At 44.0% G+C, this 22236-nt stretch overlaps 1 protein-coding gene across 3 annotated transcripts in view; it reads right to left on the reverse strand.

Moving 5' to 3' along the window:
- LOC110515721 (neuroligin-3) overlaps positions 1–22236 on the reverse strand; it is a 450353-nt gene that overhangs the window by 114068 nt on the left and 314049 nt on the right. For all 3 annotated transcript variants that reach the window (XM_036943365.1, XM_036943364.1, XM_036943363.1), the window contains one exon: positions 11009–11194. In XM_036943365.1, the coding sequence (XP_036799260.1) occupies positions 11009–11194 (186 nt within the window). The remainder of the gene's footprint in view (positions 1–11008; positions 11195–22236) is intronic.

Consider the following 22236-nt stretch of genomic DNA (forward strand, 5'->3'; position numbering starts at 1 on the left):
CTCATACAAATCAAATGTATTTTTTAAGCCCTTTTTACATCAGCAGATGTAACAAAGTACTTATACAGAAGTCCAGTCTAACATCCCAAACAGCAAGCAATGCGTATGCAAGCAAGCACATTGGCTAGGAGGAACCTAGAAAGAAACCTAGAGAGGAATCAGGCTCTGAGGGGTGACCAGTCCTCTTCTGGCTGTGCCGGGTGGAGATTATAAGAGCACATGGCCATTAAAGTCAGATCGTTCGTCAAGACGTTCAAACGTTCATAGATGACCAGCAGGGTCACAGTGGTTGTAGAGGGTGCAACAGGTTAGCATATCAGGAGTAAATGTCAGTTGGCTTTTCATAGTCGAGCATTCAGAGGTCGAGACAGCAGATGCGGCAGAGAGTGAGAGGGAGGGAGAGAGCGAGAGAGGGTCGAAAACAGCAGGTTTCTCTCCCATCTCTCTCTTTCTCTCTGTCTTTATCTCTCTCCCCCTCTCTTTCTCTCTCCCTCTTCCTGTCCCTCAGATTACGCAGTGATGATGTTCAGACAGTGGTTACTTGCATTCCTCCTCCAGAAAGGTGTGATTAAAGGTGTGTGAGAAGTGGTCTTGGTGCTGAGGAGGGCATTGGGATTCAGTATGGGGTTCTACTGTAACAGTATGACTGCTGCTGCTGCTGTTTGTACTGAACATGAGTAGGAACTGTGAAGAGAAGCCATTCTATTAGAAAGAGATGGACGGGAGGAGTAGAGAGAGGGATGGAAGAGCGGGAGAGAGGGAGGGGAGAGAGGGAGAGAGGGAGAGATGAAGGGGAGAGAAGGAGAGAAGAAGGGATGGAGGGGAGAGAGGGAGGGATGAAGGGGAGAGAGGGAGAGAGGGGGGGATGAAGGGGAGAGAGGGAGGGAGGGATGGAGTGATGGAGGGGAGAGAGGGAGGGAGGGATGGAGGGGAGAGAGAGATGGAGGGGAGAGAGGGAGAGATTGAGGGGAGGATAGGAGGGAAGGATGCATGGAGGGGATGATAGGAGGGAGGGAAGGATTAAACCCCAGCCCCCCTCTGCCTCCGGGCATCTATCTTTCATCTCTCTCTCTCTCTCTCTCTCTCTCTCTCTCTCTCTCTCTGTTTCTCTCTCTCTCTCTGTCTCTCTCTCTCTCTCTCTCTCTCGCTCTCTCTCTCTTTATCTCTCTAATCTTTCAAGTGGTTGAAACCCTTGACATCTGCTTTCTCTCCATGGGATACAGTGCATTCCACCATTGTTCATGCAGCTGACATTGTTCATACAGCTGATATTGTTCATGCTGCTGACATTGTTAATGTTGCTAATGTTGCTAATGTTTCTAGTGTTGCTAATGTTGTTAATGTTGTTAATGTTGCTAATGTTGCGAATGTTGCAAATGTTGCAAATGTTGTTCATGTTGTTAAATTGCTAATGTTGCTAATGTTGTTAATGTTGCTAGTTGCTAATGTTGTTAATATTGCTAATGTTAATTAATGTTGTTAGTTGCTAATGTTGATAGTTGTTACTGTTGCTAGTTGCTAATGTTGTTAATGTTGCTAGTTGCTAATGTTGCTAAGGTTGCTATGTTGTTAATTTAGCTAATGTTGTTAATGTTGCAAATGTTGCCAATGTTGCTATTGTTGCTAATGTTATTAATGTTGCTAATGTTGCTAATGTTGCTAGTGTGCTAATGTTGCTATTGTTGCTAGTGTTGCTAATGTTATTAATGTTGCTAATGTTGCTAGTGTTGCTAGTTTGCTAGTGTTGTTAATGATAATGCAGTCAGGGTCACAGATCATTTGTATCAGTCTACCCACTGCTCACTGTAGTAGTTAGAGGTTATTACAGTTACACACACATGCAGTCGTGACCCACATTTTTGAGAATGACACAAATATTAATTTTCACAAAGTTTGCTGCCTCAGTTTGTATGATGGCAATTTGCATATACTCCCGGATGTTATGAAGAGTGATCAGATGAATTGCAATTAATAACAAAGTCCGTCTTTGCCATGCAAATGAACTGAATCCCTCAAAAACATTTCCACTGCATCAGTCCCTGATGTTTTTCCTGGAGAGATGTGGCTCCAAAAGTCTTCGCCTCACTGTGTGTGCAGATGCACTCACACCTGCCTGCTGCCAATCCTGAGCAAGCTCTGTACTGGTGGTGGCCCGATCCCGCAACTGAATCAACTTTAGAAGACGGTCCTTGCACTTGCTGGACTTTCTTGGGCGCCCTGAAGTCTTCTTCACAACAATTGAACCGCTCTCCTTGAAGTTCTTGATGATCTGATAAATGATTGATTTAGGTGCAATCTTACTGGCAGCAATATCCTTGCCTGTGAAGCTCTTTTTGGGCAAAGCAATGATGATGGCACGTGTTTCCTTGCAGGTAACCATGGTTGACAGAGGAAGAACAATGATTCCAAGCACCACCCTCCTTTTGAAGCTTCCAGTCTGTTATTCGAACTCAATCAGCAAGACAGAGTGATCTCCAGCCTTGTCCTCGTCAACACTTACACCTGTATTAATAAGAGAATGACTGACATGATGTCAGCTGGTCCTTTTGTGGCAGGGCTGAAATTCAGTGTAAATGTTTTTTTGGGGATTCAGTTCATGTGTATGGCAAAGAGGGACTTTGCAATTAATGGCAATTCATCTGATCACTCTTCATAACATTCTGGAGCATATGCAAATTGCCATCATACAAACGGAGGCAGCAGACTATGTGAAAACATTTTTCATTCTCATAACTTTTGGCCACGACTGTACAGTGCACACATTTTTTGTACTGTTCCCCGTGGTAATTGAACCCACGACCCTGGCAGTGCAAGCACCATGCTCTACCGACTGAGCTACATGGGACCTCCAGAAGTGTAACACATTGTACTGCATGTGACACAGCCTCTTTTTCTACGATACGGTATCAGGAATAACAGAACAGATCAGCATATATTTTATTCATGGTTAAATCAGCCAAGTCAAACCCCAGAGAAGAACAATACAGCGTTGTTTACAATCTTATTTCCTGATTTAATTTTCATTCACAGAGCATGTCAGTCTGAGGAAACTCAATAGAAAGCACTTTCCCTGGACGCTAGCAGTCCACTTACAGGGATAGGAAATCACTATTCCAATCCTACACAGCTACTAGTGATGGGTAATATATCGTTTGTATTTAAAAAAAATATCCTTAGTATTATTTTCCAATACTGTTTCGTAATACTTTTTAATATTTGCACGTTTTAAATAATACCTGCAGTCAGTCAACTTGTGAACTAGGTTAATAGATAAAGCAGATCGTGTTCATCATATCACCTGTTTGATCATTTTTCATTATGAAGTTTCCTGCTACTACCTTCCCAAAGCAGCTGTTTGATCATTTTTCATTGTGAAGTTTCCTGCTACTACCTTCCCAAAGCAGCTGTTTGAGCCATTGTGTTTGTTTACATAGAAACACAACAAGCAAAATGGGAGCTTCTTGAGGTCAGTCACACCTGCAGCGCAGCTTAAGTCTAGACTGTTCTCTCTGCTACCGCACTGCAAGTGGTACCGGTGCACCAAGTCTGGAAATAACAGGACCCTGAACAGCTACTACCCACCAAGCCATACGTTTGATAAATACTGTAGTTAGTTAAATACTTAATAGCTCCCAGGACTATCTGCATTGACCCATTTTGCACTAACCCTTTTCACTCCTCACAGTCGGTGTTGTCACTGTTTATTATCTATCATGTTGCCTAGTCACTTTATCCCTACCTATATGTACATATCTATCAGTGTTGTGTTCGAGACCACCTAGAGCGTGACCAGACTGGAGTAAATCGAGTCCGAGTCAAGACCAGGGGGAGACTGAGTCAAGACCGAGACCAGGAAGGGGACAAGGGGTCTGAGTCCGAGTCGAGACCAGGGGGAGACTGAGTCAAGACCAGGGGGAGACTGAGTCAAGACCGAGACCAGGAGGGGGGTCTGAGTCCGGGGTCTGAGTCCGAGTCAAGACCAGGGGGAGACTGAGTCAAGACCAGGGGAGAATGAGTCAAGACCAGGGGGAGACTGAGTCAAGACCAGGGGAAGACTGAGTCAAGACCAGGGGTAGACTGAGTCAAGACCGAGACCAGGAAGGGGACAAGGGGTCTGTGTCCGAGTCAAGACCAGGGGGAGACTGAGTCAAGACCAGGGGGAGACTGAGTTGAGACCGAGACCAGGAGGGGGACAAGGGGTCTGAGTCCGAGTCAAGACCAGGGGGAGACTGAGTCAAGACCAGGGGGAGACTTAGTCGAGACCAGGGGGAGACTGAGTCGAGACCAGGGGGAGACTGATTCGAGACCAGGGGGAGACTGAGTCGAGACCAGGGGGAGACTGAGTCGAGACCAGGGGGAGACTGAGTCGAGACCAGGGGGAGACTGAGTCAAGACCAGGGGGAGACTGAGTCAAGACCAGGGAGAGACTGAGTCAAGACCGAGACCAGAAAAATGCGAGTCCAATTCAACACCCTGATTGTAATGTTGTCAAATCACCACCATAACAAGAGTTGAAAACCTTCAGTATTTCAACACAAAGAACTGTTCCGCCTGCGGCTAGGGAACCCTGACCTGTTCACCAGACGTGCTGTTTTCCACTCTCTCTCTGCCGCACCTGCTGTCTCGACCTCTGAATGCTCGGCTATGAAAAGCCAACTGACATTTACTCCTTGAGGTACTGACCTGTTGTACCCTCTACAAGCACTGTGATTATTATTTGACCCTGCTGGTCATCTATGAACGTTTGAACATCATGAAGAACAATCTGGCTTTAAATGGCCATGTATTCTTATAATCTTCACCCGGTACAGAGGACTGGCCACCCCTCAGAGCCTGGTTTCTCTATAGTTTCCTGCGTTTCTAGGGAGTTTTTCCTAGCCACTGTGCTTCTACATTTGCATTGCTTGCTGTTTGGGGTTTTAGGCTGGGTTTCTGTACAGCACTTTGTGACATCAGCTGATGTAAAAAGGGCTTTATAAATACATTTGATTGATTTAGACATTCAGAATAGTGAAAAAATGCAAGCAGAGGGAAAATAGAGCCATAGATCGGTGTGCTATAGCCAATCAGAACTACAGTAGGCCTTTATACAAACAAGCCATTTGCCACACAGGCCTGCTATCATTCACATTGAACTGGACTTTGTGTTTACAGGATGTAGGGCCTGCCATCATTCACATTGAACTGGACTGTGTGTTTACAGGAAGTAGGGCCTTCCATCATTCACATTGAACTGGACTGTGTGTTTACAGGAAGTAGGGCCTGCCATCATTCACATTGAACTGGACTGTGTGTTTACAGGAAGTAGGGCCTGCCATCATTCACATTGAACTGGACTGTGTGTTTACAGGAAGTAGGGCCTGCCATCATTGACATTGAACTGGACTGTGTGTTTACAGGAAGTAGGGCCTGCCATTATTCTCATTGAACTGGACTGTGTGTTTACAGGAAGTAGGGCCTGCCATCATCCACATTGAACTGGACTGTGTGTTTACAGGAAGTAGGGCCTGCCATCATTCACATTGAACTGGACTGTGTGTTTACAGGAAGTAGGGCCTGTCATCATCCACATTGAACTGGACTGTGTGTTTACAGGAAGTAGGGCCTGCCATCATTCACATTGAACTGGACTGTGTGTTTACAGGAAGTAGCAACAGCGCGACTTTAGATCATTAGAACACATTCGCCAAAAGCCACAAAATACACCTGAATGAATTTCTGCAAATACCTAAACACCACGGGAGTCCTCTTCCATGTGGTAACTTTACATTCTTATTGATCAAACAACCTTCAGTTGTGCACAACAACAAGTTTCAACAACTAATGCTAGCAAGATGAGCTAAAATCTAACCAAGGAACATTTGATAAACTCTCAAACTTTTTCAGCTACTGTAGTTGGCTGTCAAAATTGCACTGATAAATGATTGGGAATTGTAGCCCCTCCTTCTGCAGCTTGTCTCTCTAAAAAAGGACCAAGATAACTGGGTAAAGTTGGCTAGTTTTTTGTTAGCTGTCTACTACGCTTCTGATGCTAACAGCGCATGATGACAATAGCCTACAAACCAACACTTCGGACTACACTTTTTCAATACTTGGTTTGCATACCCATTGTTGCCTTAGTTAGCATTTACTGGGAGATATCATCAGTTGAAACGTCTTTCATACCCTACCGGCTACCGATGTCACTCTTCTGTCAGCTAATCCATGCCAGAACCAGTTGTGAGCTGCAGACTCTTGCTGCCTGCGGATGTTATTTCGCTGAAACTAGGCTATGTGCGTGCGGGCGTGCATGTGAATATAATTCACCTGCTTTGCGATTGTGTAGACTACTTTGTGTATAATTTCTCTATTGTTCTACACGGTTGTTAAGTCGTATACCTCCATTACACTACTTCGATACATATCAGTCGGGATTAAAGAGGTGAGTAAACGAAATGCCCACTGAAAAAATAAAGTGGGTACCCTGCTTATACCTTCGTATCCCCTCCACTACCCCACTGGCCTTTTGTGTTTTACATAACGTTCTCTCTCCTACACGAGTGTCTGGTATTACTGTTGTTGTCCTTTCAGAATCACCAGCCTGTCACACACTGAAGACCTATAGGTTCACCACTGTACTAACCTGTCACACACTGAAGACCTATAGGTTCACCACTGTAGACCTATAGGTTCACCACTGTACTAACCTGTCACACACTGAAGACCTATAGGTTCACCACTGAAGACCTATAGGTTCACCACTGAAGACCTATAGGTTCACCACTATACTAACCTGTCACACACTGAAGACCTATAGGTTCACCACTGTACTAACCTGTCACACACTGAATATCCATTCAGATCCTTGCTGTTTTATAGATGTTTTTATGACTTGTGAACTGGGTTTTCTGTCTTAGTAGTAAATGTTTGCATGTGTTTGTTAGCACTTACCTAGCATTCTCTATGGGGATTCATTGATACTTGTTAGCATTTTGTTACCATTCTGGCAATTGACATTTTTTTGGTGCTTTTTTTTAAACGTAAAACAAATGTAATGCGCCCCTTGTGTGGGCACTACTGGTAATACCGTATACACCGGGATGACACAGGCAAGGACATCTGGATGCTGTCCAACACCAACAGCTACTGCAGTCAGGTGTGCTAGCTGCTAGTGCCATGGTTTATAATTCATTTGATTATAGATTTTACTTCAAATTCCACGTCGCTGAGTGGTTTGGGCGCTCTGGTTTAGTTGTTGTTGGGGTTCTATTGCCTAGGCTACATAGACAACCAAACAGGTTTAGGGAGGGAGGGAGAGGGGGAGAGAGGGAGAGGAAGGGAGGGAGGGAGGGAGGGAGGGAGAGAAGCAGAGCGAGAATAAATGCTGTTTTTATAAGCAGATGTGGAAATCTATTTAATCTCTAGTTTTTCCTGTCACTTTTAGGAAGGAAGGCCCACTTCAGTCTGAAACTTCACGTAATTACACGAGAGAGCGACAGAGATAGAGAGAGAGGTGGAGAGAGAGCGGTGAGAGAGTAGGGGGGAATGTGATTGCCGTTGGTAACACTCCTCACAAGAGGCCCTGTCGTGATGGAAAGCTTCCTACTTCAATTATCAACCATCTCACTAGTTTCACTCTGTTCTCCTTTATCTGGTCAAACTGAGTACTAGGGTATCATACATATCTATTCAAGAGGCAACAAACTCCAGCAGCCCCGGTAATGTCCAATTTAGAAAGGAGGAGGCAGAGAGGATCTGGTTTCTGAGGCTGTATAATATCATGGTACACGGAGCGTAGCATTACGGAGGCTGAATAAAAAATGCATTTATGGTAAAAATTCAAACGGAAGCCATTTATCTGAAGGGAAACCAAAAGGCAATTAGTAACGCTTTAATGCCAATTAGAAACAAAAACTGTGTCCTGTAATTGGATAAAACCTGGTCCTTTAAACAAAGCAGTGGTGCTGAAATGGTCTCTTTATAAACACACGGGGGTGGGCGCCTTCATCATAAAACCAAGCCAGGAATTCCCATTTGGTAAAAATACAATTATGGTAATCATTTACTTTCCTTCCTCCCTCCCATCCGTCTGTCCGTCCTTTCTTCCTTCTGTCCTTCCTTCCTTGACGATCTGCCATGTAACGTGTTTCTGTGTAAGGTCCTTGCTCATATGTAGCATTACATGGCGAATGCTTAAAAATGGATTAACCCTAGCCCTAACCCTAACCTTAATTCTTACCTTAATCTTTATTCTAAACCGAACTGTAACCTTAACAAGCAGTTGCTTATCAACAGATAGTTTGTTGATAGTATGACCATCTGTTGAACATCTACAAAGTGGGACCTTGTTAACGTATTTGCTGTAACAAGCTACCTAATATCAAAATCAAATGTTATTGGCCACAATCACATTTTTGGCAGATGTTATTGCAGGTGTAGTGAAATGCGTGTCTTTCTAGCTTCAACAGTGCAGTAAGTTAGTATCTAACAATTCACAACAATACACACATCTAAAAGTAAAATAATGGAATGTAGAAATATTTAAATATTAGGATGAGTAATGTCAGACTGGCATTGACTAAAATACAGTAGAATAGAATACTGTATATACATATGAGATGAGTAAAGCAGTATGTAAACATTATTAAAGTGACCAGTGATTCCATGTCTATAGGGCAGCAGCCTCTAAGGTGCAGGGTTGAGTAGCTGGGTGGTAGCTGGCTAGTGATGGCTAACAGTCCGATGGCCTTGAGACAGAGGCTGTTTTTCAGTCTCTCTGTCCCAGCTTTGATGCACCTGTGCTGACCTTGCCTTCTGGATGATAGCAGGGTGAACAGGCCGTGGCTCGGGTGGTTGATGTCATTGATGATCTTTTTGGCCTTCCTGTGACATCGGGTGAGGTAGGTGTGCTAGAGGGCAGGTAGTTTGCCCCCGGTGATGAATTGGGCAGATCGTACCACCCTCTGGAAAGCCTTGCGGTTGCGGGCGATGCAGTTGCTGTACCCGGCGGAGATACAACCTCGACAGGATGCTCTCAATTGTGCATCTGTAAAGGTTTGTGAGGGTCTTAGGGGCCAAGCCAAATTTGTTCAGTCTCCTGAGGTTTAAAAGGAACTATTGCGACTTCTTCACATTGGTGTCCCTTTGTAATCCGTGATTGTCTATAGACCTGTAGACCCTGCCACATACATCTCGTGTCTGAGCCGTTGAATTGTGACTCCACTTTGTCTCTGTACTGAAATTTTGCCTGTTTGATTGCCTTAAGGAGGGAAAAACTACACTGTTTGTATTTGACCATATTCCCAATCACCTTGCCATGGTTGAATGCAGTGGTTCTCGCTTTTCAGTTTTGCGCGAATGCTGCATTCTATCCGTGGGTTCGGTTTTGGGCAGGGGAGGGCCTCTGGAAAAGGGGAGTAGCAGTGGTCGAGTGTTTTACCAGAGCGAGTACCACAGTCCATGTGTTGATAGAACTTCGGTATCATTTTCCTCAAATTTGCTTTGTTAAAATCCACAGCTACAATAAATGCGGCCTCAGATTATGTGGTTTCCAGTTTACATAAAGTCCAGTGTAGCTCCTTGAGGGCCGTCGTGGTATCAGTTTGATGGGGAATATACGCAGCTGTGACTACAACAAAATAAAATAATCTTGGGAGGGAATGCGGTTGGTATTTGATTGTGAGGTATTCGAGGTTGGGTGAACAAAAGGACTTGAATTTCTGTACGTTGTCACAATCAGTAGTTAATCATGAAACAAACACAACCGCCCTTCTTCCCAGGCACTTCTTTATTCCTGTCGGATGTACTCAGAACCCAGCTGGCTGTATGGACAGGGACAGTATATCGGAGAGTTCTTTATTCCTGTCGGATGTACTGAGAACCCAGCTGGCTAAATGGAAAGGGGACAGTATATCCGGAGAGAGCCATAATTCCGTGATGCTCATAGAGCTTCCCGTATAAATCAAGATGTACACAAGTTCCAGGAACTATTAAAGGATTTAATAAATAATACATACTACACACACACACACACACACACCCAAGTATACGCACACATGCACACGCACACAACCACAGCACAACCCAGCATGTGTCCGTCCATCATGTTAGGTAGCAGTTAAGAGCAGCATGACATCTATACTGTCCTTCCTGTCCTGTATCTGTGTGTGTGTGTGTGTCTGTGTCTGTGTGTGCAACAGGTCCATCATGGACAGTTCATCTCCATTGAGTGGTTGAGGCATAATGTTAGCCACTAGATAAGCAACATCTGTCATGATTAGATGTTTGGATGGTTCCATTATACAGGGTTGGGGTTGGGGGAGGGGGGGTGGTCCCTGGATACTGGATATCCACTTTACCCCCACAAGCATCTCCGGATAACAAATCCCAAAAACAGTTATGTCAGTAAATCATCTGTAAACCAGATACTCAGGTTAAATCTATGTCAGTAAATCAACTGTAAACTAGATACTCAGATTAAATCTATTTCAGTAAATCAACTGTAAACCAGATACTCAGATTAAATCTATTTCAGTAAATCAACTGTAAACCAGACCATACTCAGATTAAATCTATGCAGGTGCCAGTGGCGTCGTGTGAGCAAGCAGTTTTCTGATGTCAACGTACTGAACAGAGTGCCCTTTGGTGGTGGTGGTGTTATACAATGGACAACGAACACAATTGCATTTTATCGATGGCAATTTGAATGGACAGAGAGACCTTGACGAGATCCTGAGGCCCATTGTCGTGCCATTCATCCATCGCCATCACCTAATTTTTCAGCATGATAATGCACAACCCCATGTTGCAAGGATCTGTACACAATTCCTGGAAGCTGAAAACGTCCCAGTTCTTTCACCAACTGAGCATGTTTGAGATGCTCTGTATTGTCTTGTACGACAACGTGTTCCAGTTCCCGCTCAGTGTAAATACCACTAAATACCAGACTTCCTCAACTGATTCTGACACAGTGACATCCAGTACCCAATCCCCCCATCCCATACTAATCATGGACAGAGTGTGTTCCTACCTTCAGAGTGGTGTGAGAGGGTGAGCAGGCTGACACAGGATGCTCCTATCCCAGATCCGAACACCGTGATACGGTTGGAGTCTCCTCCGAAGTATCCAATGTTCTCACTGATCCACCTCAGAGCCTGGATCTGGTCCAGTAGGCCGTAGTTCCCCTTAGCTGCCTGGTCTCCTGTAGACAGGAACCCTGGAACAGACACAGAGGATACAGGGTTAGTCAATGATATAACACTAACAGGGATGCAATTGTGTTTCCCAAAGGTAGGTTGAGGTTGATTCCTTTTGGGTTCCAGTTTAAGACTGGACGCCTGGTTGAGATTGATTCTGTTTCAGTCCCAGACTGGACCTGGTTGAGGTTCTTTCCTTTAGGGTCCCAGGGGAAGACTGGACCTGGTTGAGGTTGATTCCTTTAGGGTCCCAGGGGAAGACTGGACGCCTGGTTGAGATTGATTCCTTTAGGGTCCCAGGTGAAGACTGGACCTGGTTGAGATTGATTCCTTTAGGGTCCCAGGTGAAGACTGGACCTGGTTGAGATTGATTATTTTAGGGTCCCAGGTGAAGACTGGACCTGGTTCAGGTTGATTCCTTTAGGGTCCCAGGTGAAGACTGGACCTGGTTGAGGTTGATTCCTTTAGGGTCCCAGGTGAAGACTGGACCCGATTGAGATTGATTCCTTTAGGGTCCCAGGTGAAGACTGGACCCGATTGAGATTGATTCCTTTAGGGTCCCAGGTGAAGACTGGACCTGATTGAGATTGATTCCTTTAGGGTCCCAGGTGAAGACTGGACGCCTGGTGATGAATATGTTTTTTGTTGACTCTACTTGGTTAAGCTCGAGGTGGGTCATCAAGGACAAAGAACGGTCGGGAATCACCGGTGTAACAGTGTGTTGTATGTTGTACAATGTGAAGCTTCAGGATGGAAAAGGGACCAAATGAAGTGACATTACAGTGTTTCTACCAAGTCAAGGTAACTTGCAAAGACCACAAATCCCCCCCATCCCCTCATTCTATCCCATCCCTTTTAGCTCAAACTATCAAGCTCTCTGGCTCTCCAGTGAGATGCTGACTTATTGGAGAACATGATTGTTGGTAAAAAAAAATAAAAGGGCTGTGTGACCACATGTCATCTCTGCATTATGGGAAATCAATGTTGAGCCTCCCTGGACGATCACATATCACCCTGTCTATCGACCCGCCGTGATGAGAACCACATGTATCTATGAGTGCTGTTGTGTTGTGACACTGAGAGAAAAGGCAGGGGAGATGGAAACTAAGAGGCCCTGAATAATGTAGATGAAATGTTCCCTCATAAATCATGACCTCTTTAGTGTAGGCCTTTATTTCAACAAAAACAAAACAATTTGTTTGTACTTCATGATTGAAATGTTCAGAGATGTTACTACAGGATATAGAACATGAAGTAGAAATGATAAGTAGAAGTGCTTTATGTTAAATACACCATGTCCAGTGTACAAAAGTATGCATACCACCCTGCATACCACTGCTGGCTTACTTCTGAAGCTAAGCAGGGTTGGTCCTGGTCAGTCCCTGGATGGGAGATCAGATGCTGCTGGAAGTGGTGTTGGAGGGCCAGTAGGAGGCACTCTTTCCTCTGGTCTAAATAATATCCCAATGCCCCAGGGCAGTGATTGGGGACACTGCCCTGTGTAGGGTGCCGTCTTTCGGATGGGACGTTAAACGTGTGTCCTGACTCTCTGAGGTCATTAAAGATCCCATAGCACTTATCGTAAGACTAGGGGTGTTAACCCTGGTGTCCTGGCTAAATTCCCAATCTGGCCCTCAAACCATCATGGTCACCTAATAATCCCCAGTTTACAATTGGCTCATTCACCCCCCTCCTCTCCCCTGTAACTATTCCCCAGGTCGTTGCTGTAAATTAGAACTTACCTGGTAAAATAATGGATAAAAAAATAAACACCGGCTATTTCAGCCACACCTGTTGCTGACATGTGTATAAAATTGAGCACACAACCATGCAATCTCCCTAGACAAACATTGGCAGTAGAATGGCATTACTGAAGAGCTCAGTGACTTTCAGCGTGGCACCATCATAGGGTGCCACCTTACCAACAAGTCAGTTTGTCAAATTTCAGGAGAATGCCAGGAGGATGCTGCCTCCCCCCGTGCACAAAGCGAGGTCCATACACCAATGCTTTGTCAAGATCTGTGTGGAAGAGCTTGACTGGCCTGCACAGAGCCCTGACCTCAACCCCACTGAACACCTTTGGGATGAATTGGAATGTCGACTGCGAGCCAGGCCTAATCGCTCAACATCAGTGATCTGACCTCACTAATGTGGTTGAATGGAAGCAAAGTACTAAATCCTTCAGCTATGGCTTGTACCTCGAGTGGAGAGTAACATGAACACATCAGCTGTTAGCAGTTTTACAGGGCTCTACATGTTTCCAATGTACAGAACATGGACTAGACATTTCCACTGAATCCTATCTTCTCACATGATATCGTGTGACACTGAGCCTCTCTTTGGGACATAATGTATTCATTTTAACACTGAGGCACTATAACTACATCTCTAGGGCTCTGTACCAAACATATGAGAGAGAGAGAGAGAGAGCGAGGGGGACGCGCACCCACGCACACACACACACACACTCTATAACGGTGTCTCCAGGGCTCAGGCCCAGCTGTATGTTGGGTAATAGAATGTTAAATCATCTGACGTCCCAGAGGACCCCTCAATCAACTCAGTGTCCATCAACCCTCCTCAACATGGGTTGCATCCCAAATGGCTCCCCATTCCCTATATCGGGTACTATGTGCCCTGGTGAGAAGTGGTGTACTAGATAGAGAATATGGTTCCGTTTGGAACACACACGGGGAATAACAAACAGGAAAAGGAAATTAAACGAATGCAGACATGCATTCATTGAGTATTGAGTTGACTGACTGCCTCTAAATCTAAACAATCCGAATAAACCTGACGTTAAAGTTTAGAAAAGCACCCCTACATCTGATCTACCTTGTTGCAGGTGTGTGGGAATAATTTAATAATACATTAAGGTTCTGTTGAATGTGAAAAGACAGACACATTGCCCTAAGCTTGAATAAAACAAAATGATACTATCTGGCAAGTGCAGTGTGCAGGTTTTCCTTTTCTTAAAAAAAATAAAATAAATGTATTACTGTAGGCACCTTCATAGAGGCACCTTCATAGAGGCACCTTCATAGAGGCACCTTCATAGAGGCACCTTCATATAGGCACCTTAATATAGGCACCTTAATAGAGGCACCTTAATATAGGCACCTTTTGGCAGCGGTAAGGGGGGCAGGACATCAGCAGAAGGCAGGTTGACACGCTCAAATTGAAGACTTATTTAGCTTCTTGGTGATCCAATGTGAAGTTGCCATATATCACAAAATATCAGCAAATAGTCATTGTATATTTGCAATTATAAACTGGGTGGTTCGAGCCCTAAATGCTGATTCGCTGACAAGCCGTGGTATATCAGACCACATGCCACGGGTATGACAAAACATTTATTTTTACTGCTGTAATTAGATTGGTAACCAGTTTATAATAGCAATAAGGCACCTCGGGGGTTTGTGATATATGGCCGATATACCACAACTAAGGGCTGTGTCCAGGCACTCTGAGATTGGCCATATACCACAAACCCCCTCGTGCCTTATTACTTAAATATATAACCTACACGGGCAACAGCCAAAATAAATAGTCTCTGTATTAGGCTTAACACATCCACATCCAATCAGAACCCGGCCGGCCACAGGTAGCCAGCCTATGGGTACGATTCCACAGCCGCCCCTTGAGAAACAACAGTGAATCTGCCTTACAGGTAGTGATGGTTCAATCGCGAACAAACGGCTCTTTTTGAACTGATCTTTTAGGTGAACGTCGGGAACCGAATCGCTTCTGTGAAAGAGCCGTTCATTTGGCTCCCTGACTTTGTGAAAGAGCCGTTCATTTGTCTCCCTGACTTTGTGAAAGAGCCGTTCATTTGGCTCCCTGACTTTGTGAAAGAGCCGTTCATTTGTCTCCCTGACTTTGTGAAAGAGCCGTTCATTTGGCTCCCTGACTTTGTGAAAGAGCCGTTCATTTGGCTCCCTGACTTTGTGAAAGAGCCGTTCACTTGGCTCCCTGACTTTGCTTTTTGTGCTCCGGACAGCCACTATCTGCCGATAAGTTAGAACGTGGTTCTCTGAAGATGGTCATTATGGGATGGCAGGGTAGCCTAGTGGTTAGAGCCTAGTGTTGGGCCAGTAACCGAAAGGTTGCTAGATCGAATCCCTGAGCTGACAAGGTACAAATCTTCATTCTGCCCCTGAACAAGGCAGTTAACCCACTGTTCCCCGGTAGGCCGTCATTCTAAATAAGAATTTGTTCTTAACTGACTTGCCTTGTTAAATGAATAAGAACATGCTTCACTGCAGGAAGAATAGCTAGTGAGAAGAGAGCCTCAGTTTGGTCTGAAATCTTCTGTAGAAGCAGAATATTTCAGTCAAACATGAGTGAGAAAGTTACAGAGGCATAACTATCACACCCTCCTCAAAATGCTAACCTCCCTTGTTATAGGCTACGCTGCCTAAACCTCTAGGCAGCGTAGCCTAGTGGTTAGAGCGTTGGACTAGTGATCAAAAGGTTGCAAGTTTGGATCCCCGAGCTGACAAGGTACAAATCTGTCGTTCTGCCCCTGAACAAGGCAGTTCACTGTTCCTAGGTTGTCATTGAAAATAAGAATTTGTTCTTAATTGACTTCCCTAGTTAAATAAATAAATAAAGGTAAAATATTAATGGTATAATTGCTAACCTCCCCTGTTATTGTAATGGTGAGAGGTTAGCATGTCTTGAGCGTATGATATTTGTGTGTCTGTAACTTTCTTACTCATCATTATTCATGATACATTCAGGACTATTCGTTACCATGGTAGCATCCACATTCATGTAGAAGTGTTTAGAAACATATTCCATTCTTATTTACAACAAAAGTGACTCCAGAATGACACAATACTTTATTTACCATTTAATTTCTATTGGGCACAAAATAATCTGAAACACAACCAAAACTAACAACAAATGCCTCCAACAAGTTTGTAGAGTCACAACCTTGATGTCGTCATTGCGTTCTAGGAATATGGGACTAAATACTACACTTTTCACTACTTTAATACACATAAGTGAATTTGTCCCAATACTTTTGTTTCCCTAAAATGGGGGAGACTATGTACAAAACGTGCTGTAATTTCTAAACGGTTCAGCCGATATGGATTCAAATATGCTGTAATCGGTGTCTGAAATGAAAGCTGACAATCTGCATGTTAACCTCATAGTCATTATACTGTATCATTTCAAGTGCTGGAGGACTGAGCCAAAACAACAACAAAAACGTGTCACTGGAGCTCACTGTCTTTCATGAATGAACAGAAATTACCGTTTTAGTTTTGGTGCCAAAAGAGGACGATGTAACACTAACGTTCTAGAATACTGAAATAGGTATCACTACTGGTGATATATTTAGTTAGTGATTTAACAAACAACACAAAGAAAGAATGAGTGTGGCCAAATTGGCGGGAGTTTGGAGAGTCACGTGACAAGTAGGTCATTATCACCACAAACAGAAAAACAGACAGGAAAATATGGATTTAATGGAATCCACTCCCTTAGATATTAAATACATTGGTTGGCACTAAATCCACTAAACACCACCAAAGAGATAAGAATTGGGTAAATGGTAAATTCCAAAAATCCTTCATCAACAGAGTGCATTCGGAAAGTATTCAGACCCCTTGACTTTTTCCACATTTTGTTACATTACAATCTACACACAATACCCAGTTTTATTGACATTTTGGAAAAATGGAAATATTACATTTACATAAGTATTCAGACCCTTTACTCAGCACTTTGTTGAAGAACCTTTGACAGCGATAACAGCCTTGATGCTACAAGCTTGGCACACCTGTATTTGGAGAGTTTTTCCCATTCCTCTCTAAGGTTGGATGGGGAGCATTGCTGCACAGCTATTTTCAGGTCTCTCCAGAGCTGTTAGATCGGTTCAAGTCCGGGCTCTGGCTGGGGCACTCAAGGACATTCAGAGACTTGTCCCGAAGCCACTAATGCATTGTCTTGGCTGTGTGCTTAGGGTCGTTGTCCTGTTGGAAGGTGAACCTTCGCCCCAGTCTGAGGTCCTGAGTGCTCTGGAGTAGGTTTTCATCAAGGAACTCTCAGTACTTTGCTCCGTTCATCTTTCCCTTGATCCTGACTAGTCTCCCAGTCCCTGCTGCTGAAAAACATCCCCACAGCATGATGCTTCCACCACCATGCCTCATCGTAGGGATGGTACCAGGTTTCCTCCAGCTTGGCATTCAGGCCAAAGAGTTCAATCTTGGTTTCATCAGACCAGAGAATCTTTTTTCTCATGGTCTGAGAGTCTTTAGGTGCCTTTTTGCAAACTCCAAGCAGTTTGTCATGTGTCTTTTACTGAGGAGTGGCTTCCATCTGGCCACTCTACCATAAAGGCCTGATTGATGGAATGTTGCAGAGATGGTTGTCCTTCTGGAAGGTTCTCCCAACTCCACAGAGGAACTCTGGAGCTCTGTCAGACCATCGGAGTCACCTATCTGACCAAGGCCCTCTTGGGGATCTTCAGTGCTGCAGAAATGTTTGGTACCCTTCCCCAGATCTGTGCCTCGACACAATCCTGTATCTGAGCTCTAAGGACAATTCATTTGACCTCATGCCTTGGTTTTTGCTCTGACATGCACTGTCAACAATGGGACCTTATATAGATAGGTGTGTGCCTTTCCAAATCATGTCCAATCAATTGAATTTACCACAGGTGGAGTCCTATCAAGTTGTAGAAACATCTGAAGGATGATCAAAGGAAACAGGATGCACCTGAGCTCAATTTTGAGTCTCATAACAAAGAGTCTGAATAATTATATAAATAAGGTATTTCTGTTTTTTTTTTTATACTTTGCAAAAAAAAGTATAAAAAACTGTTTTTGTTTTGTCATTATGGATTATTGTTTGCAGATTGCCAAGGATTAGATTTTTTTTAATCCATTTTAGAATAAGGCTGTAACGTAACAAAATGTGGAAAAAGTCAAGAAGTCTAAATTCTTTCAGAATGCACTGTCTGTCTCCATCTCCTTACACAGTTCACAGTCTGTCTCCATCTCCTTACACAGTTCACAGTCTGTCTACATCTCCTTACACAGTTCACTGTCTGTCTACATCTCCTTACACAGTTAACTGTCTGTCTCCATCTCCTTACACAGTTCACTGTCTGTCTACATCTCCTTACACAGTTAACTGTCTGTCTCCATCTCCTTACACAGTTCACTGTCTGTCTACATCTCCTTACACAGTTAACTGTCTGTCTCCATCTCCTTACACAGTTCACTGTCTGTCTACATCTCCTTACACAGTTAACTGTCTGTCTCCATCTCCTTACACAGTTCACTGTCTGTCTCCATCTCCTTACACAGTTCACTGTCTGTCTCCATCTCCTTACACAGTTCACAGTCTGTCTACATCTCCTTACACAGTTCACTGTCTGTCTACATCTCCTTACACAGTTCACTGTCTGTCTCCATCTCCTTACACAGTTCACTGTCTGTCTACATCTCCTTACACAGTTCACTGTCTGTCTACATCTCCTTACACAGTTCACAGTCTGTCTCCATCTCCTTACACAGTTCACAGTCTGTCTCCATCTCCTTACACAGTTCACTGTCTGTCTCCATCTCCTTACACAGTTCACTGTCTGTCTCCATCTCCTTACACAGTTCACTGTCTGTCTCCATCTCCTTACACAGTTAACTGTCTGTCTCCATCTCCTTACACAGTTAACTGTCTGTCTCCATCTCCTTACACAGTTCACTGTCTGTCTACATCTCCTTACACAGTTAACTGTCTGTCTCCATCTCCTTACACAGTTCACTGTCTGTCTACATCTCCTTACACAGTTCAGAGTCTGTCTCCATCTCCTTACACAGTTCACTGTCTGTCTCCATCTCCTTACACAGTTCACTGTCTGTCTACATCTCCTTACACAGTTCAGAGTCTGTCTCCATCTCCTTACACAGTTCAGAGTCTGTCTCCATCTCCTTACACAGTTCACTGTCTGTCTACATCTCCTTACACAGTTCACTGTCTGTCTACATCTCCTTACACAGTTCACAGTCTGTCTACATCTCCTTACACAGTTAACTGTCTGTCTCCATCTCCTTACACAGTTCACTGTCTGTCTCCATCTCCTTACACAGTTCACTGTCTGTCTACATCTCCTTACACAGTTCACTGTCTGTCTCCATCTCCTTACACAGTTCACTGTCTGTCTACATCTCCTTACACAGTTCACTGTCTGTCTACATCTCCTTACACAGTTCACTGTCTGTCTCCATCTCCTTACACAGTTCAGAGTCTGTCTCCATCTCCTTACACAGTTCACTGTCTGTCTACATCTCCTTACACAGTTCACTGTCTGTCTCCATCTCCTTACACAGTTAACTGTCTGTCTCCATCTCCTTACACAGTTCACTGTCTGTCTACATCTCCTTACACAGTTCACTGTCTGTCTCCATCTCCTTACACAGTTAACTGTCTGTCTCCATCTCCTTACACAGTTCAGAGTCTGTCTCCATCTCCTTACACAGTTCGCTGTCTGTCTACATCTCCTTACACAGTTCACAGTCTGTCTACATCTCCTTACACAGTTAACTGTCTGTCTCCATCTCCTTACACAGTTCAGAGTCTGTCTCCATCTCCTTACACAGTTCACTGTCTGTCTACATCTCCTTACACAGTTCACTGTCTGTCTCCATCTCCTTACACAGTTCACTGTCTGTCTCCATCTCCTTACACAGTTCACTGTCTGTCTACATCTCCTTACACAGTTCACTGTCTGTCTACATCTCCTTACACAGTTCACAGTCTGTCTCCATCTCCTTACACAGTTCACAGTCTGTCTCCATCTCCTTACACAGTTCACTGTCTGTCTCCATCTCCTTACACAGTTCACTGTCTGTCTCCATCTCCTTACACAGTTCACTGTCTGTCTCCATCTCCTTACACAGTTAACTGTCTGTCTCCATCTCCTTACACAGTTAACTGTCTGTCTCCATCTCCTTACACAGTTCACTGTCTGTCTACATCTCCTTACACAGTTAACTGTCTGTCTCCATCTCCTTACACAGTTCACTGTCTGTCTACATCTCCTTACACAGTTCAGAGTCTGTCTCCATCTCCTTACACAGTTCACTGTCTGTCTCCATCTCCTTACACAGTTCACTGTCTGTCTACATCTCCTTACACAGTTCAGAGTCTGTCTCCATCTCCTTACACAGTTCAGAGTCTGTCTCCATCTCCTTACACAGTTCACTGTCTGTCTACATCTCCTTACACAGTTCACTGTCTGTCTACATCTCCTTACACAGTTCACAGTCTGTCTACATCTCCTTACACAGTTAACTGTCTGTCTCCATCTCCTTACACAGTTCACTGTCTGTCTCCATCTCCTTACACAGTTCACTGTCTGTCTACATCTCCTTACACAGTTCACTGTCTGTCTCCATCTCCTTACACAGTTCACTGTCTGTCTACATCTCCTTACACAGTTCACTGTCTGTCTACATCTCCTTACACAGTTCACTGTCTGTCTCCATCTCCTTACACAGTTCAGAGTCTGTCTCCATCTCCTTACACAGTTCACTGTCTGTCTACATCTCCTTACACAGTTCACTGTCTGTCTCCATCTCCTTACACAGTTAACTGTCTGTCTCCATCTCCTTACACAGTTCACTGTCTGTCTACATCTCCTTACACAGTTCACTGTCTGTCTCCATCTCCTTACACAGTTAACTGTCTGTCTCCATCTCCTTACACAGTTCAGAGTCTGTCTCCATCTCCTTACACAGTTCGCTGTCTGTCTACATCTCCTTACACAGTTCACAGTCTGTCTACATCTCCTTACACAGTTAACTGTCTGTCTCCATCTCCTTACACAGTTCAGAGTCTGTCTCCATCTCCTTACACAGTTCACTGTCTGTCTACATCTCCTTACACAGTTCACTGTCTGTCTCCATCTCCTTACACAGTTCACTGTCTGTCTCCATCTCCTTACACAGTTCACTGTCTGTCTACATCTCCTTACACAGTTCACTGTCTGTCTCCATCTCCTTACACAGTTCACTGTCTGTCTCCATCTCCTTACACAGTTCACTGTCTTTCTCCATCTCCTTACACAGTTCACTGTCTGTCTCCATCTCCTTACACAGTTCACAGTCTCTACTCAACATACTCTACCAGACAATCTCTACTCAACATACTCTACCAGACAATCTCTACTCAACATACTCTACCAGACAATCTCTACTCATCATACTCTACCAGACAATCTCTACTCAACATACTCTACCAGACAATCTCTACTCAACATACTCTACCAGACAATCTCTACTCAACATACTCTACCAGACAATCTCTACTCAACATACTCTACCAGACAATCTCTACTCAACATACTCTACCAGACAATCTCTACTCAACATACTCTACCAGACAATCTCTACTCAACATACTCTACCAGACAATCTCTACTCAACATACTCTACCAGACAATCTCTACTCAACATACTCTACCAGACAATCTCTACTCAACATACTCTACCAGACAATCTCTACTCAACATACTCTACCAGACAATCTCTTCTCAATATACTCTACCAGACAATCTCTAGACAATATACTCTACCAGACAATCTCTAGCCAATAGATAGTTGTGGCCAAAAGTTTTGAGAATGACACAAATATTAATTTCCACAAAGTTTGCTGCTTCAGTGTTTTTATATATTTGTCAGATGTTACTATGGAATACTGAAGTATAATTACAAGCATTTCATAAGGGTCAACGACTTTTATTGACAATTACATGAAGTTGATGCAAAGAGTCAATATTTGCAGTGTTGACGCTTCTTTTTCAAGACCTCTGCAATCCGTCCTGGCAGGATGTCAATTATCTTCTGGGCCACACTGATGGCAGCCCATTCTTGCATAATCAATGCTTGGAGTTTGTCAGAATTTGTGGGTTTTTGTTTGTCCACCCCCTCTTGAGGATTGGCCACAAGTTCTCAATGGGATTAAGGTCCGGGGAGTTTCCTGGCCGTGGACCCAAAATATCAACGTTTTGTTCCCTGAGCCACTTAGTTATCACTTTTGCCTTATGGCA

Source organism: Oncorhynchus mykiss, chromosome 14, assembly GCF_013265735.2.
Source record: "Oncorhynchus mykiss isolate Arlee chromosome 14, USDA_OmykA_1.1, whole genome shotgun sequence".
In the NCBI taxonomy this organism is placed as follows: domain Eukaryota; kingdom Metazoa; phylum Chordata; class Actinopteri; order Salmoniformes; family Salmonidae; genus Oncorhynchus; species Oncorhynchus mykiss.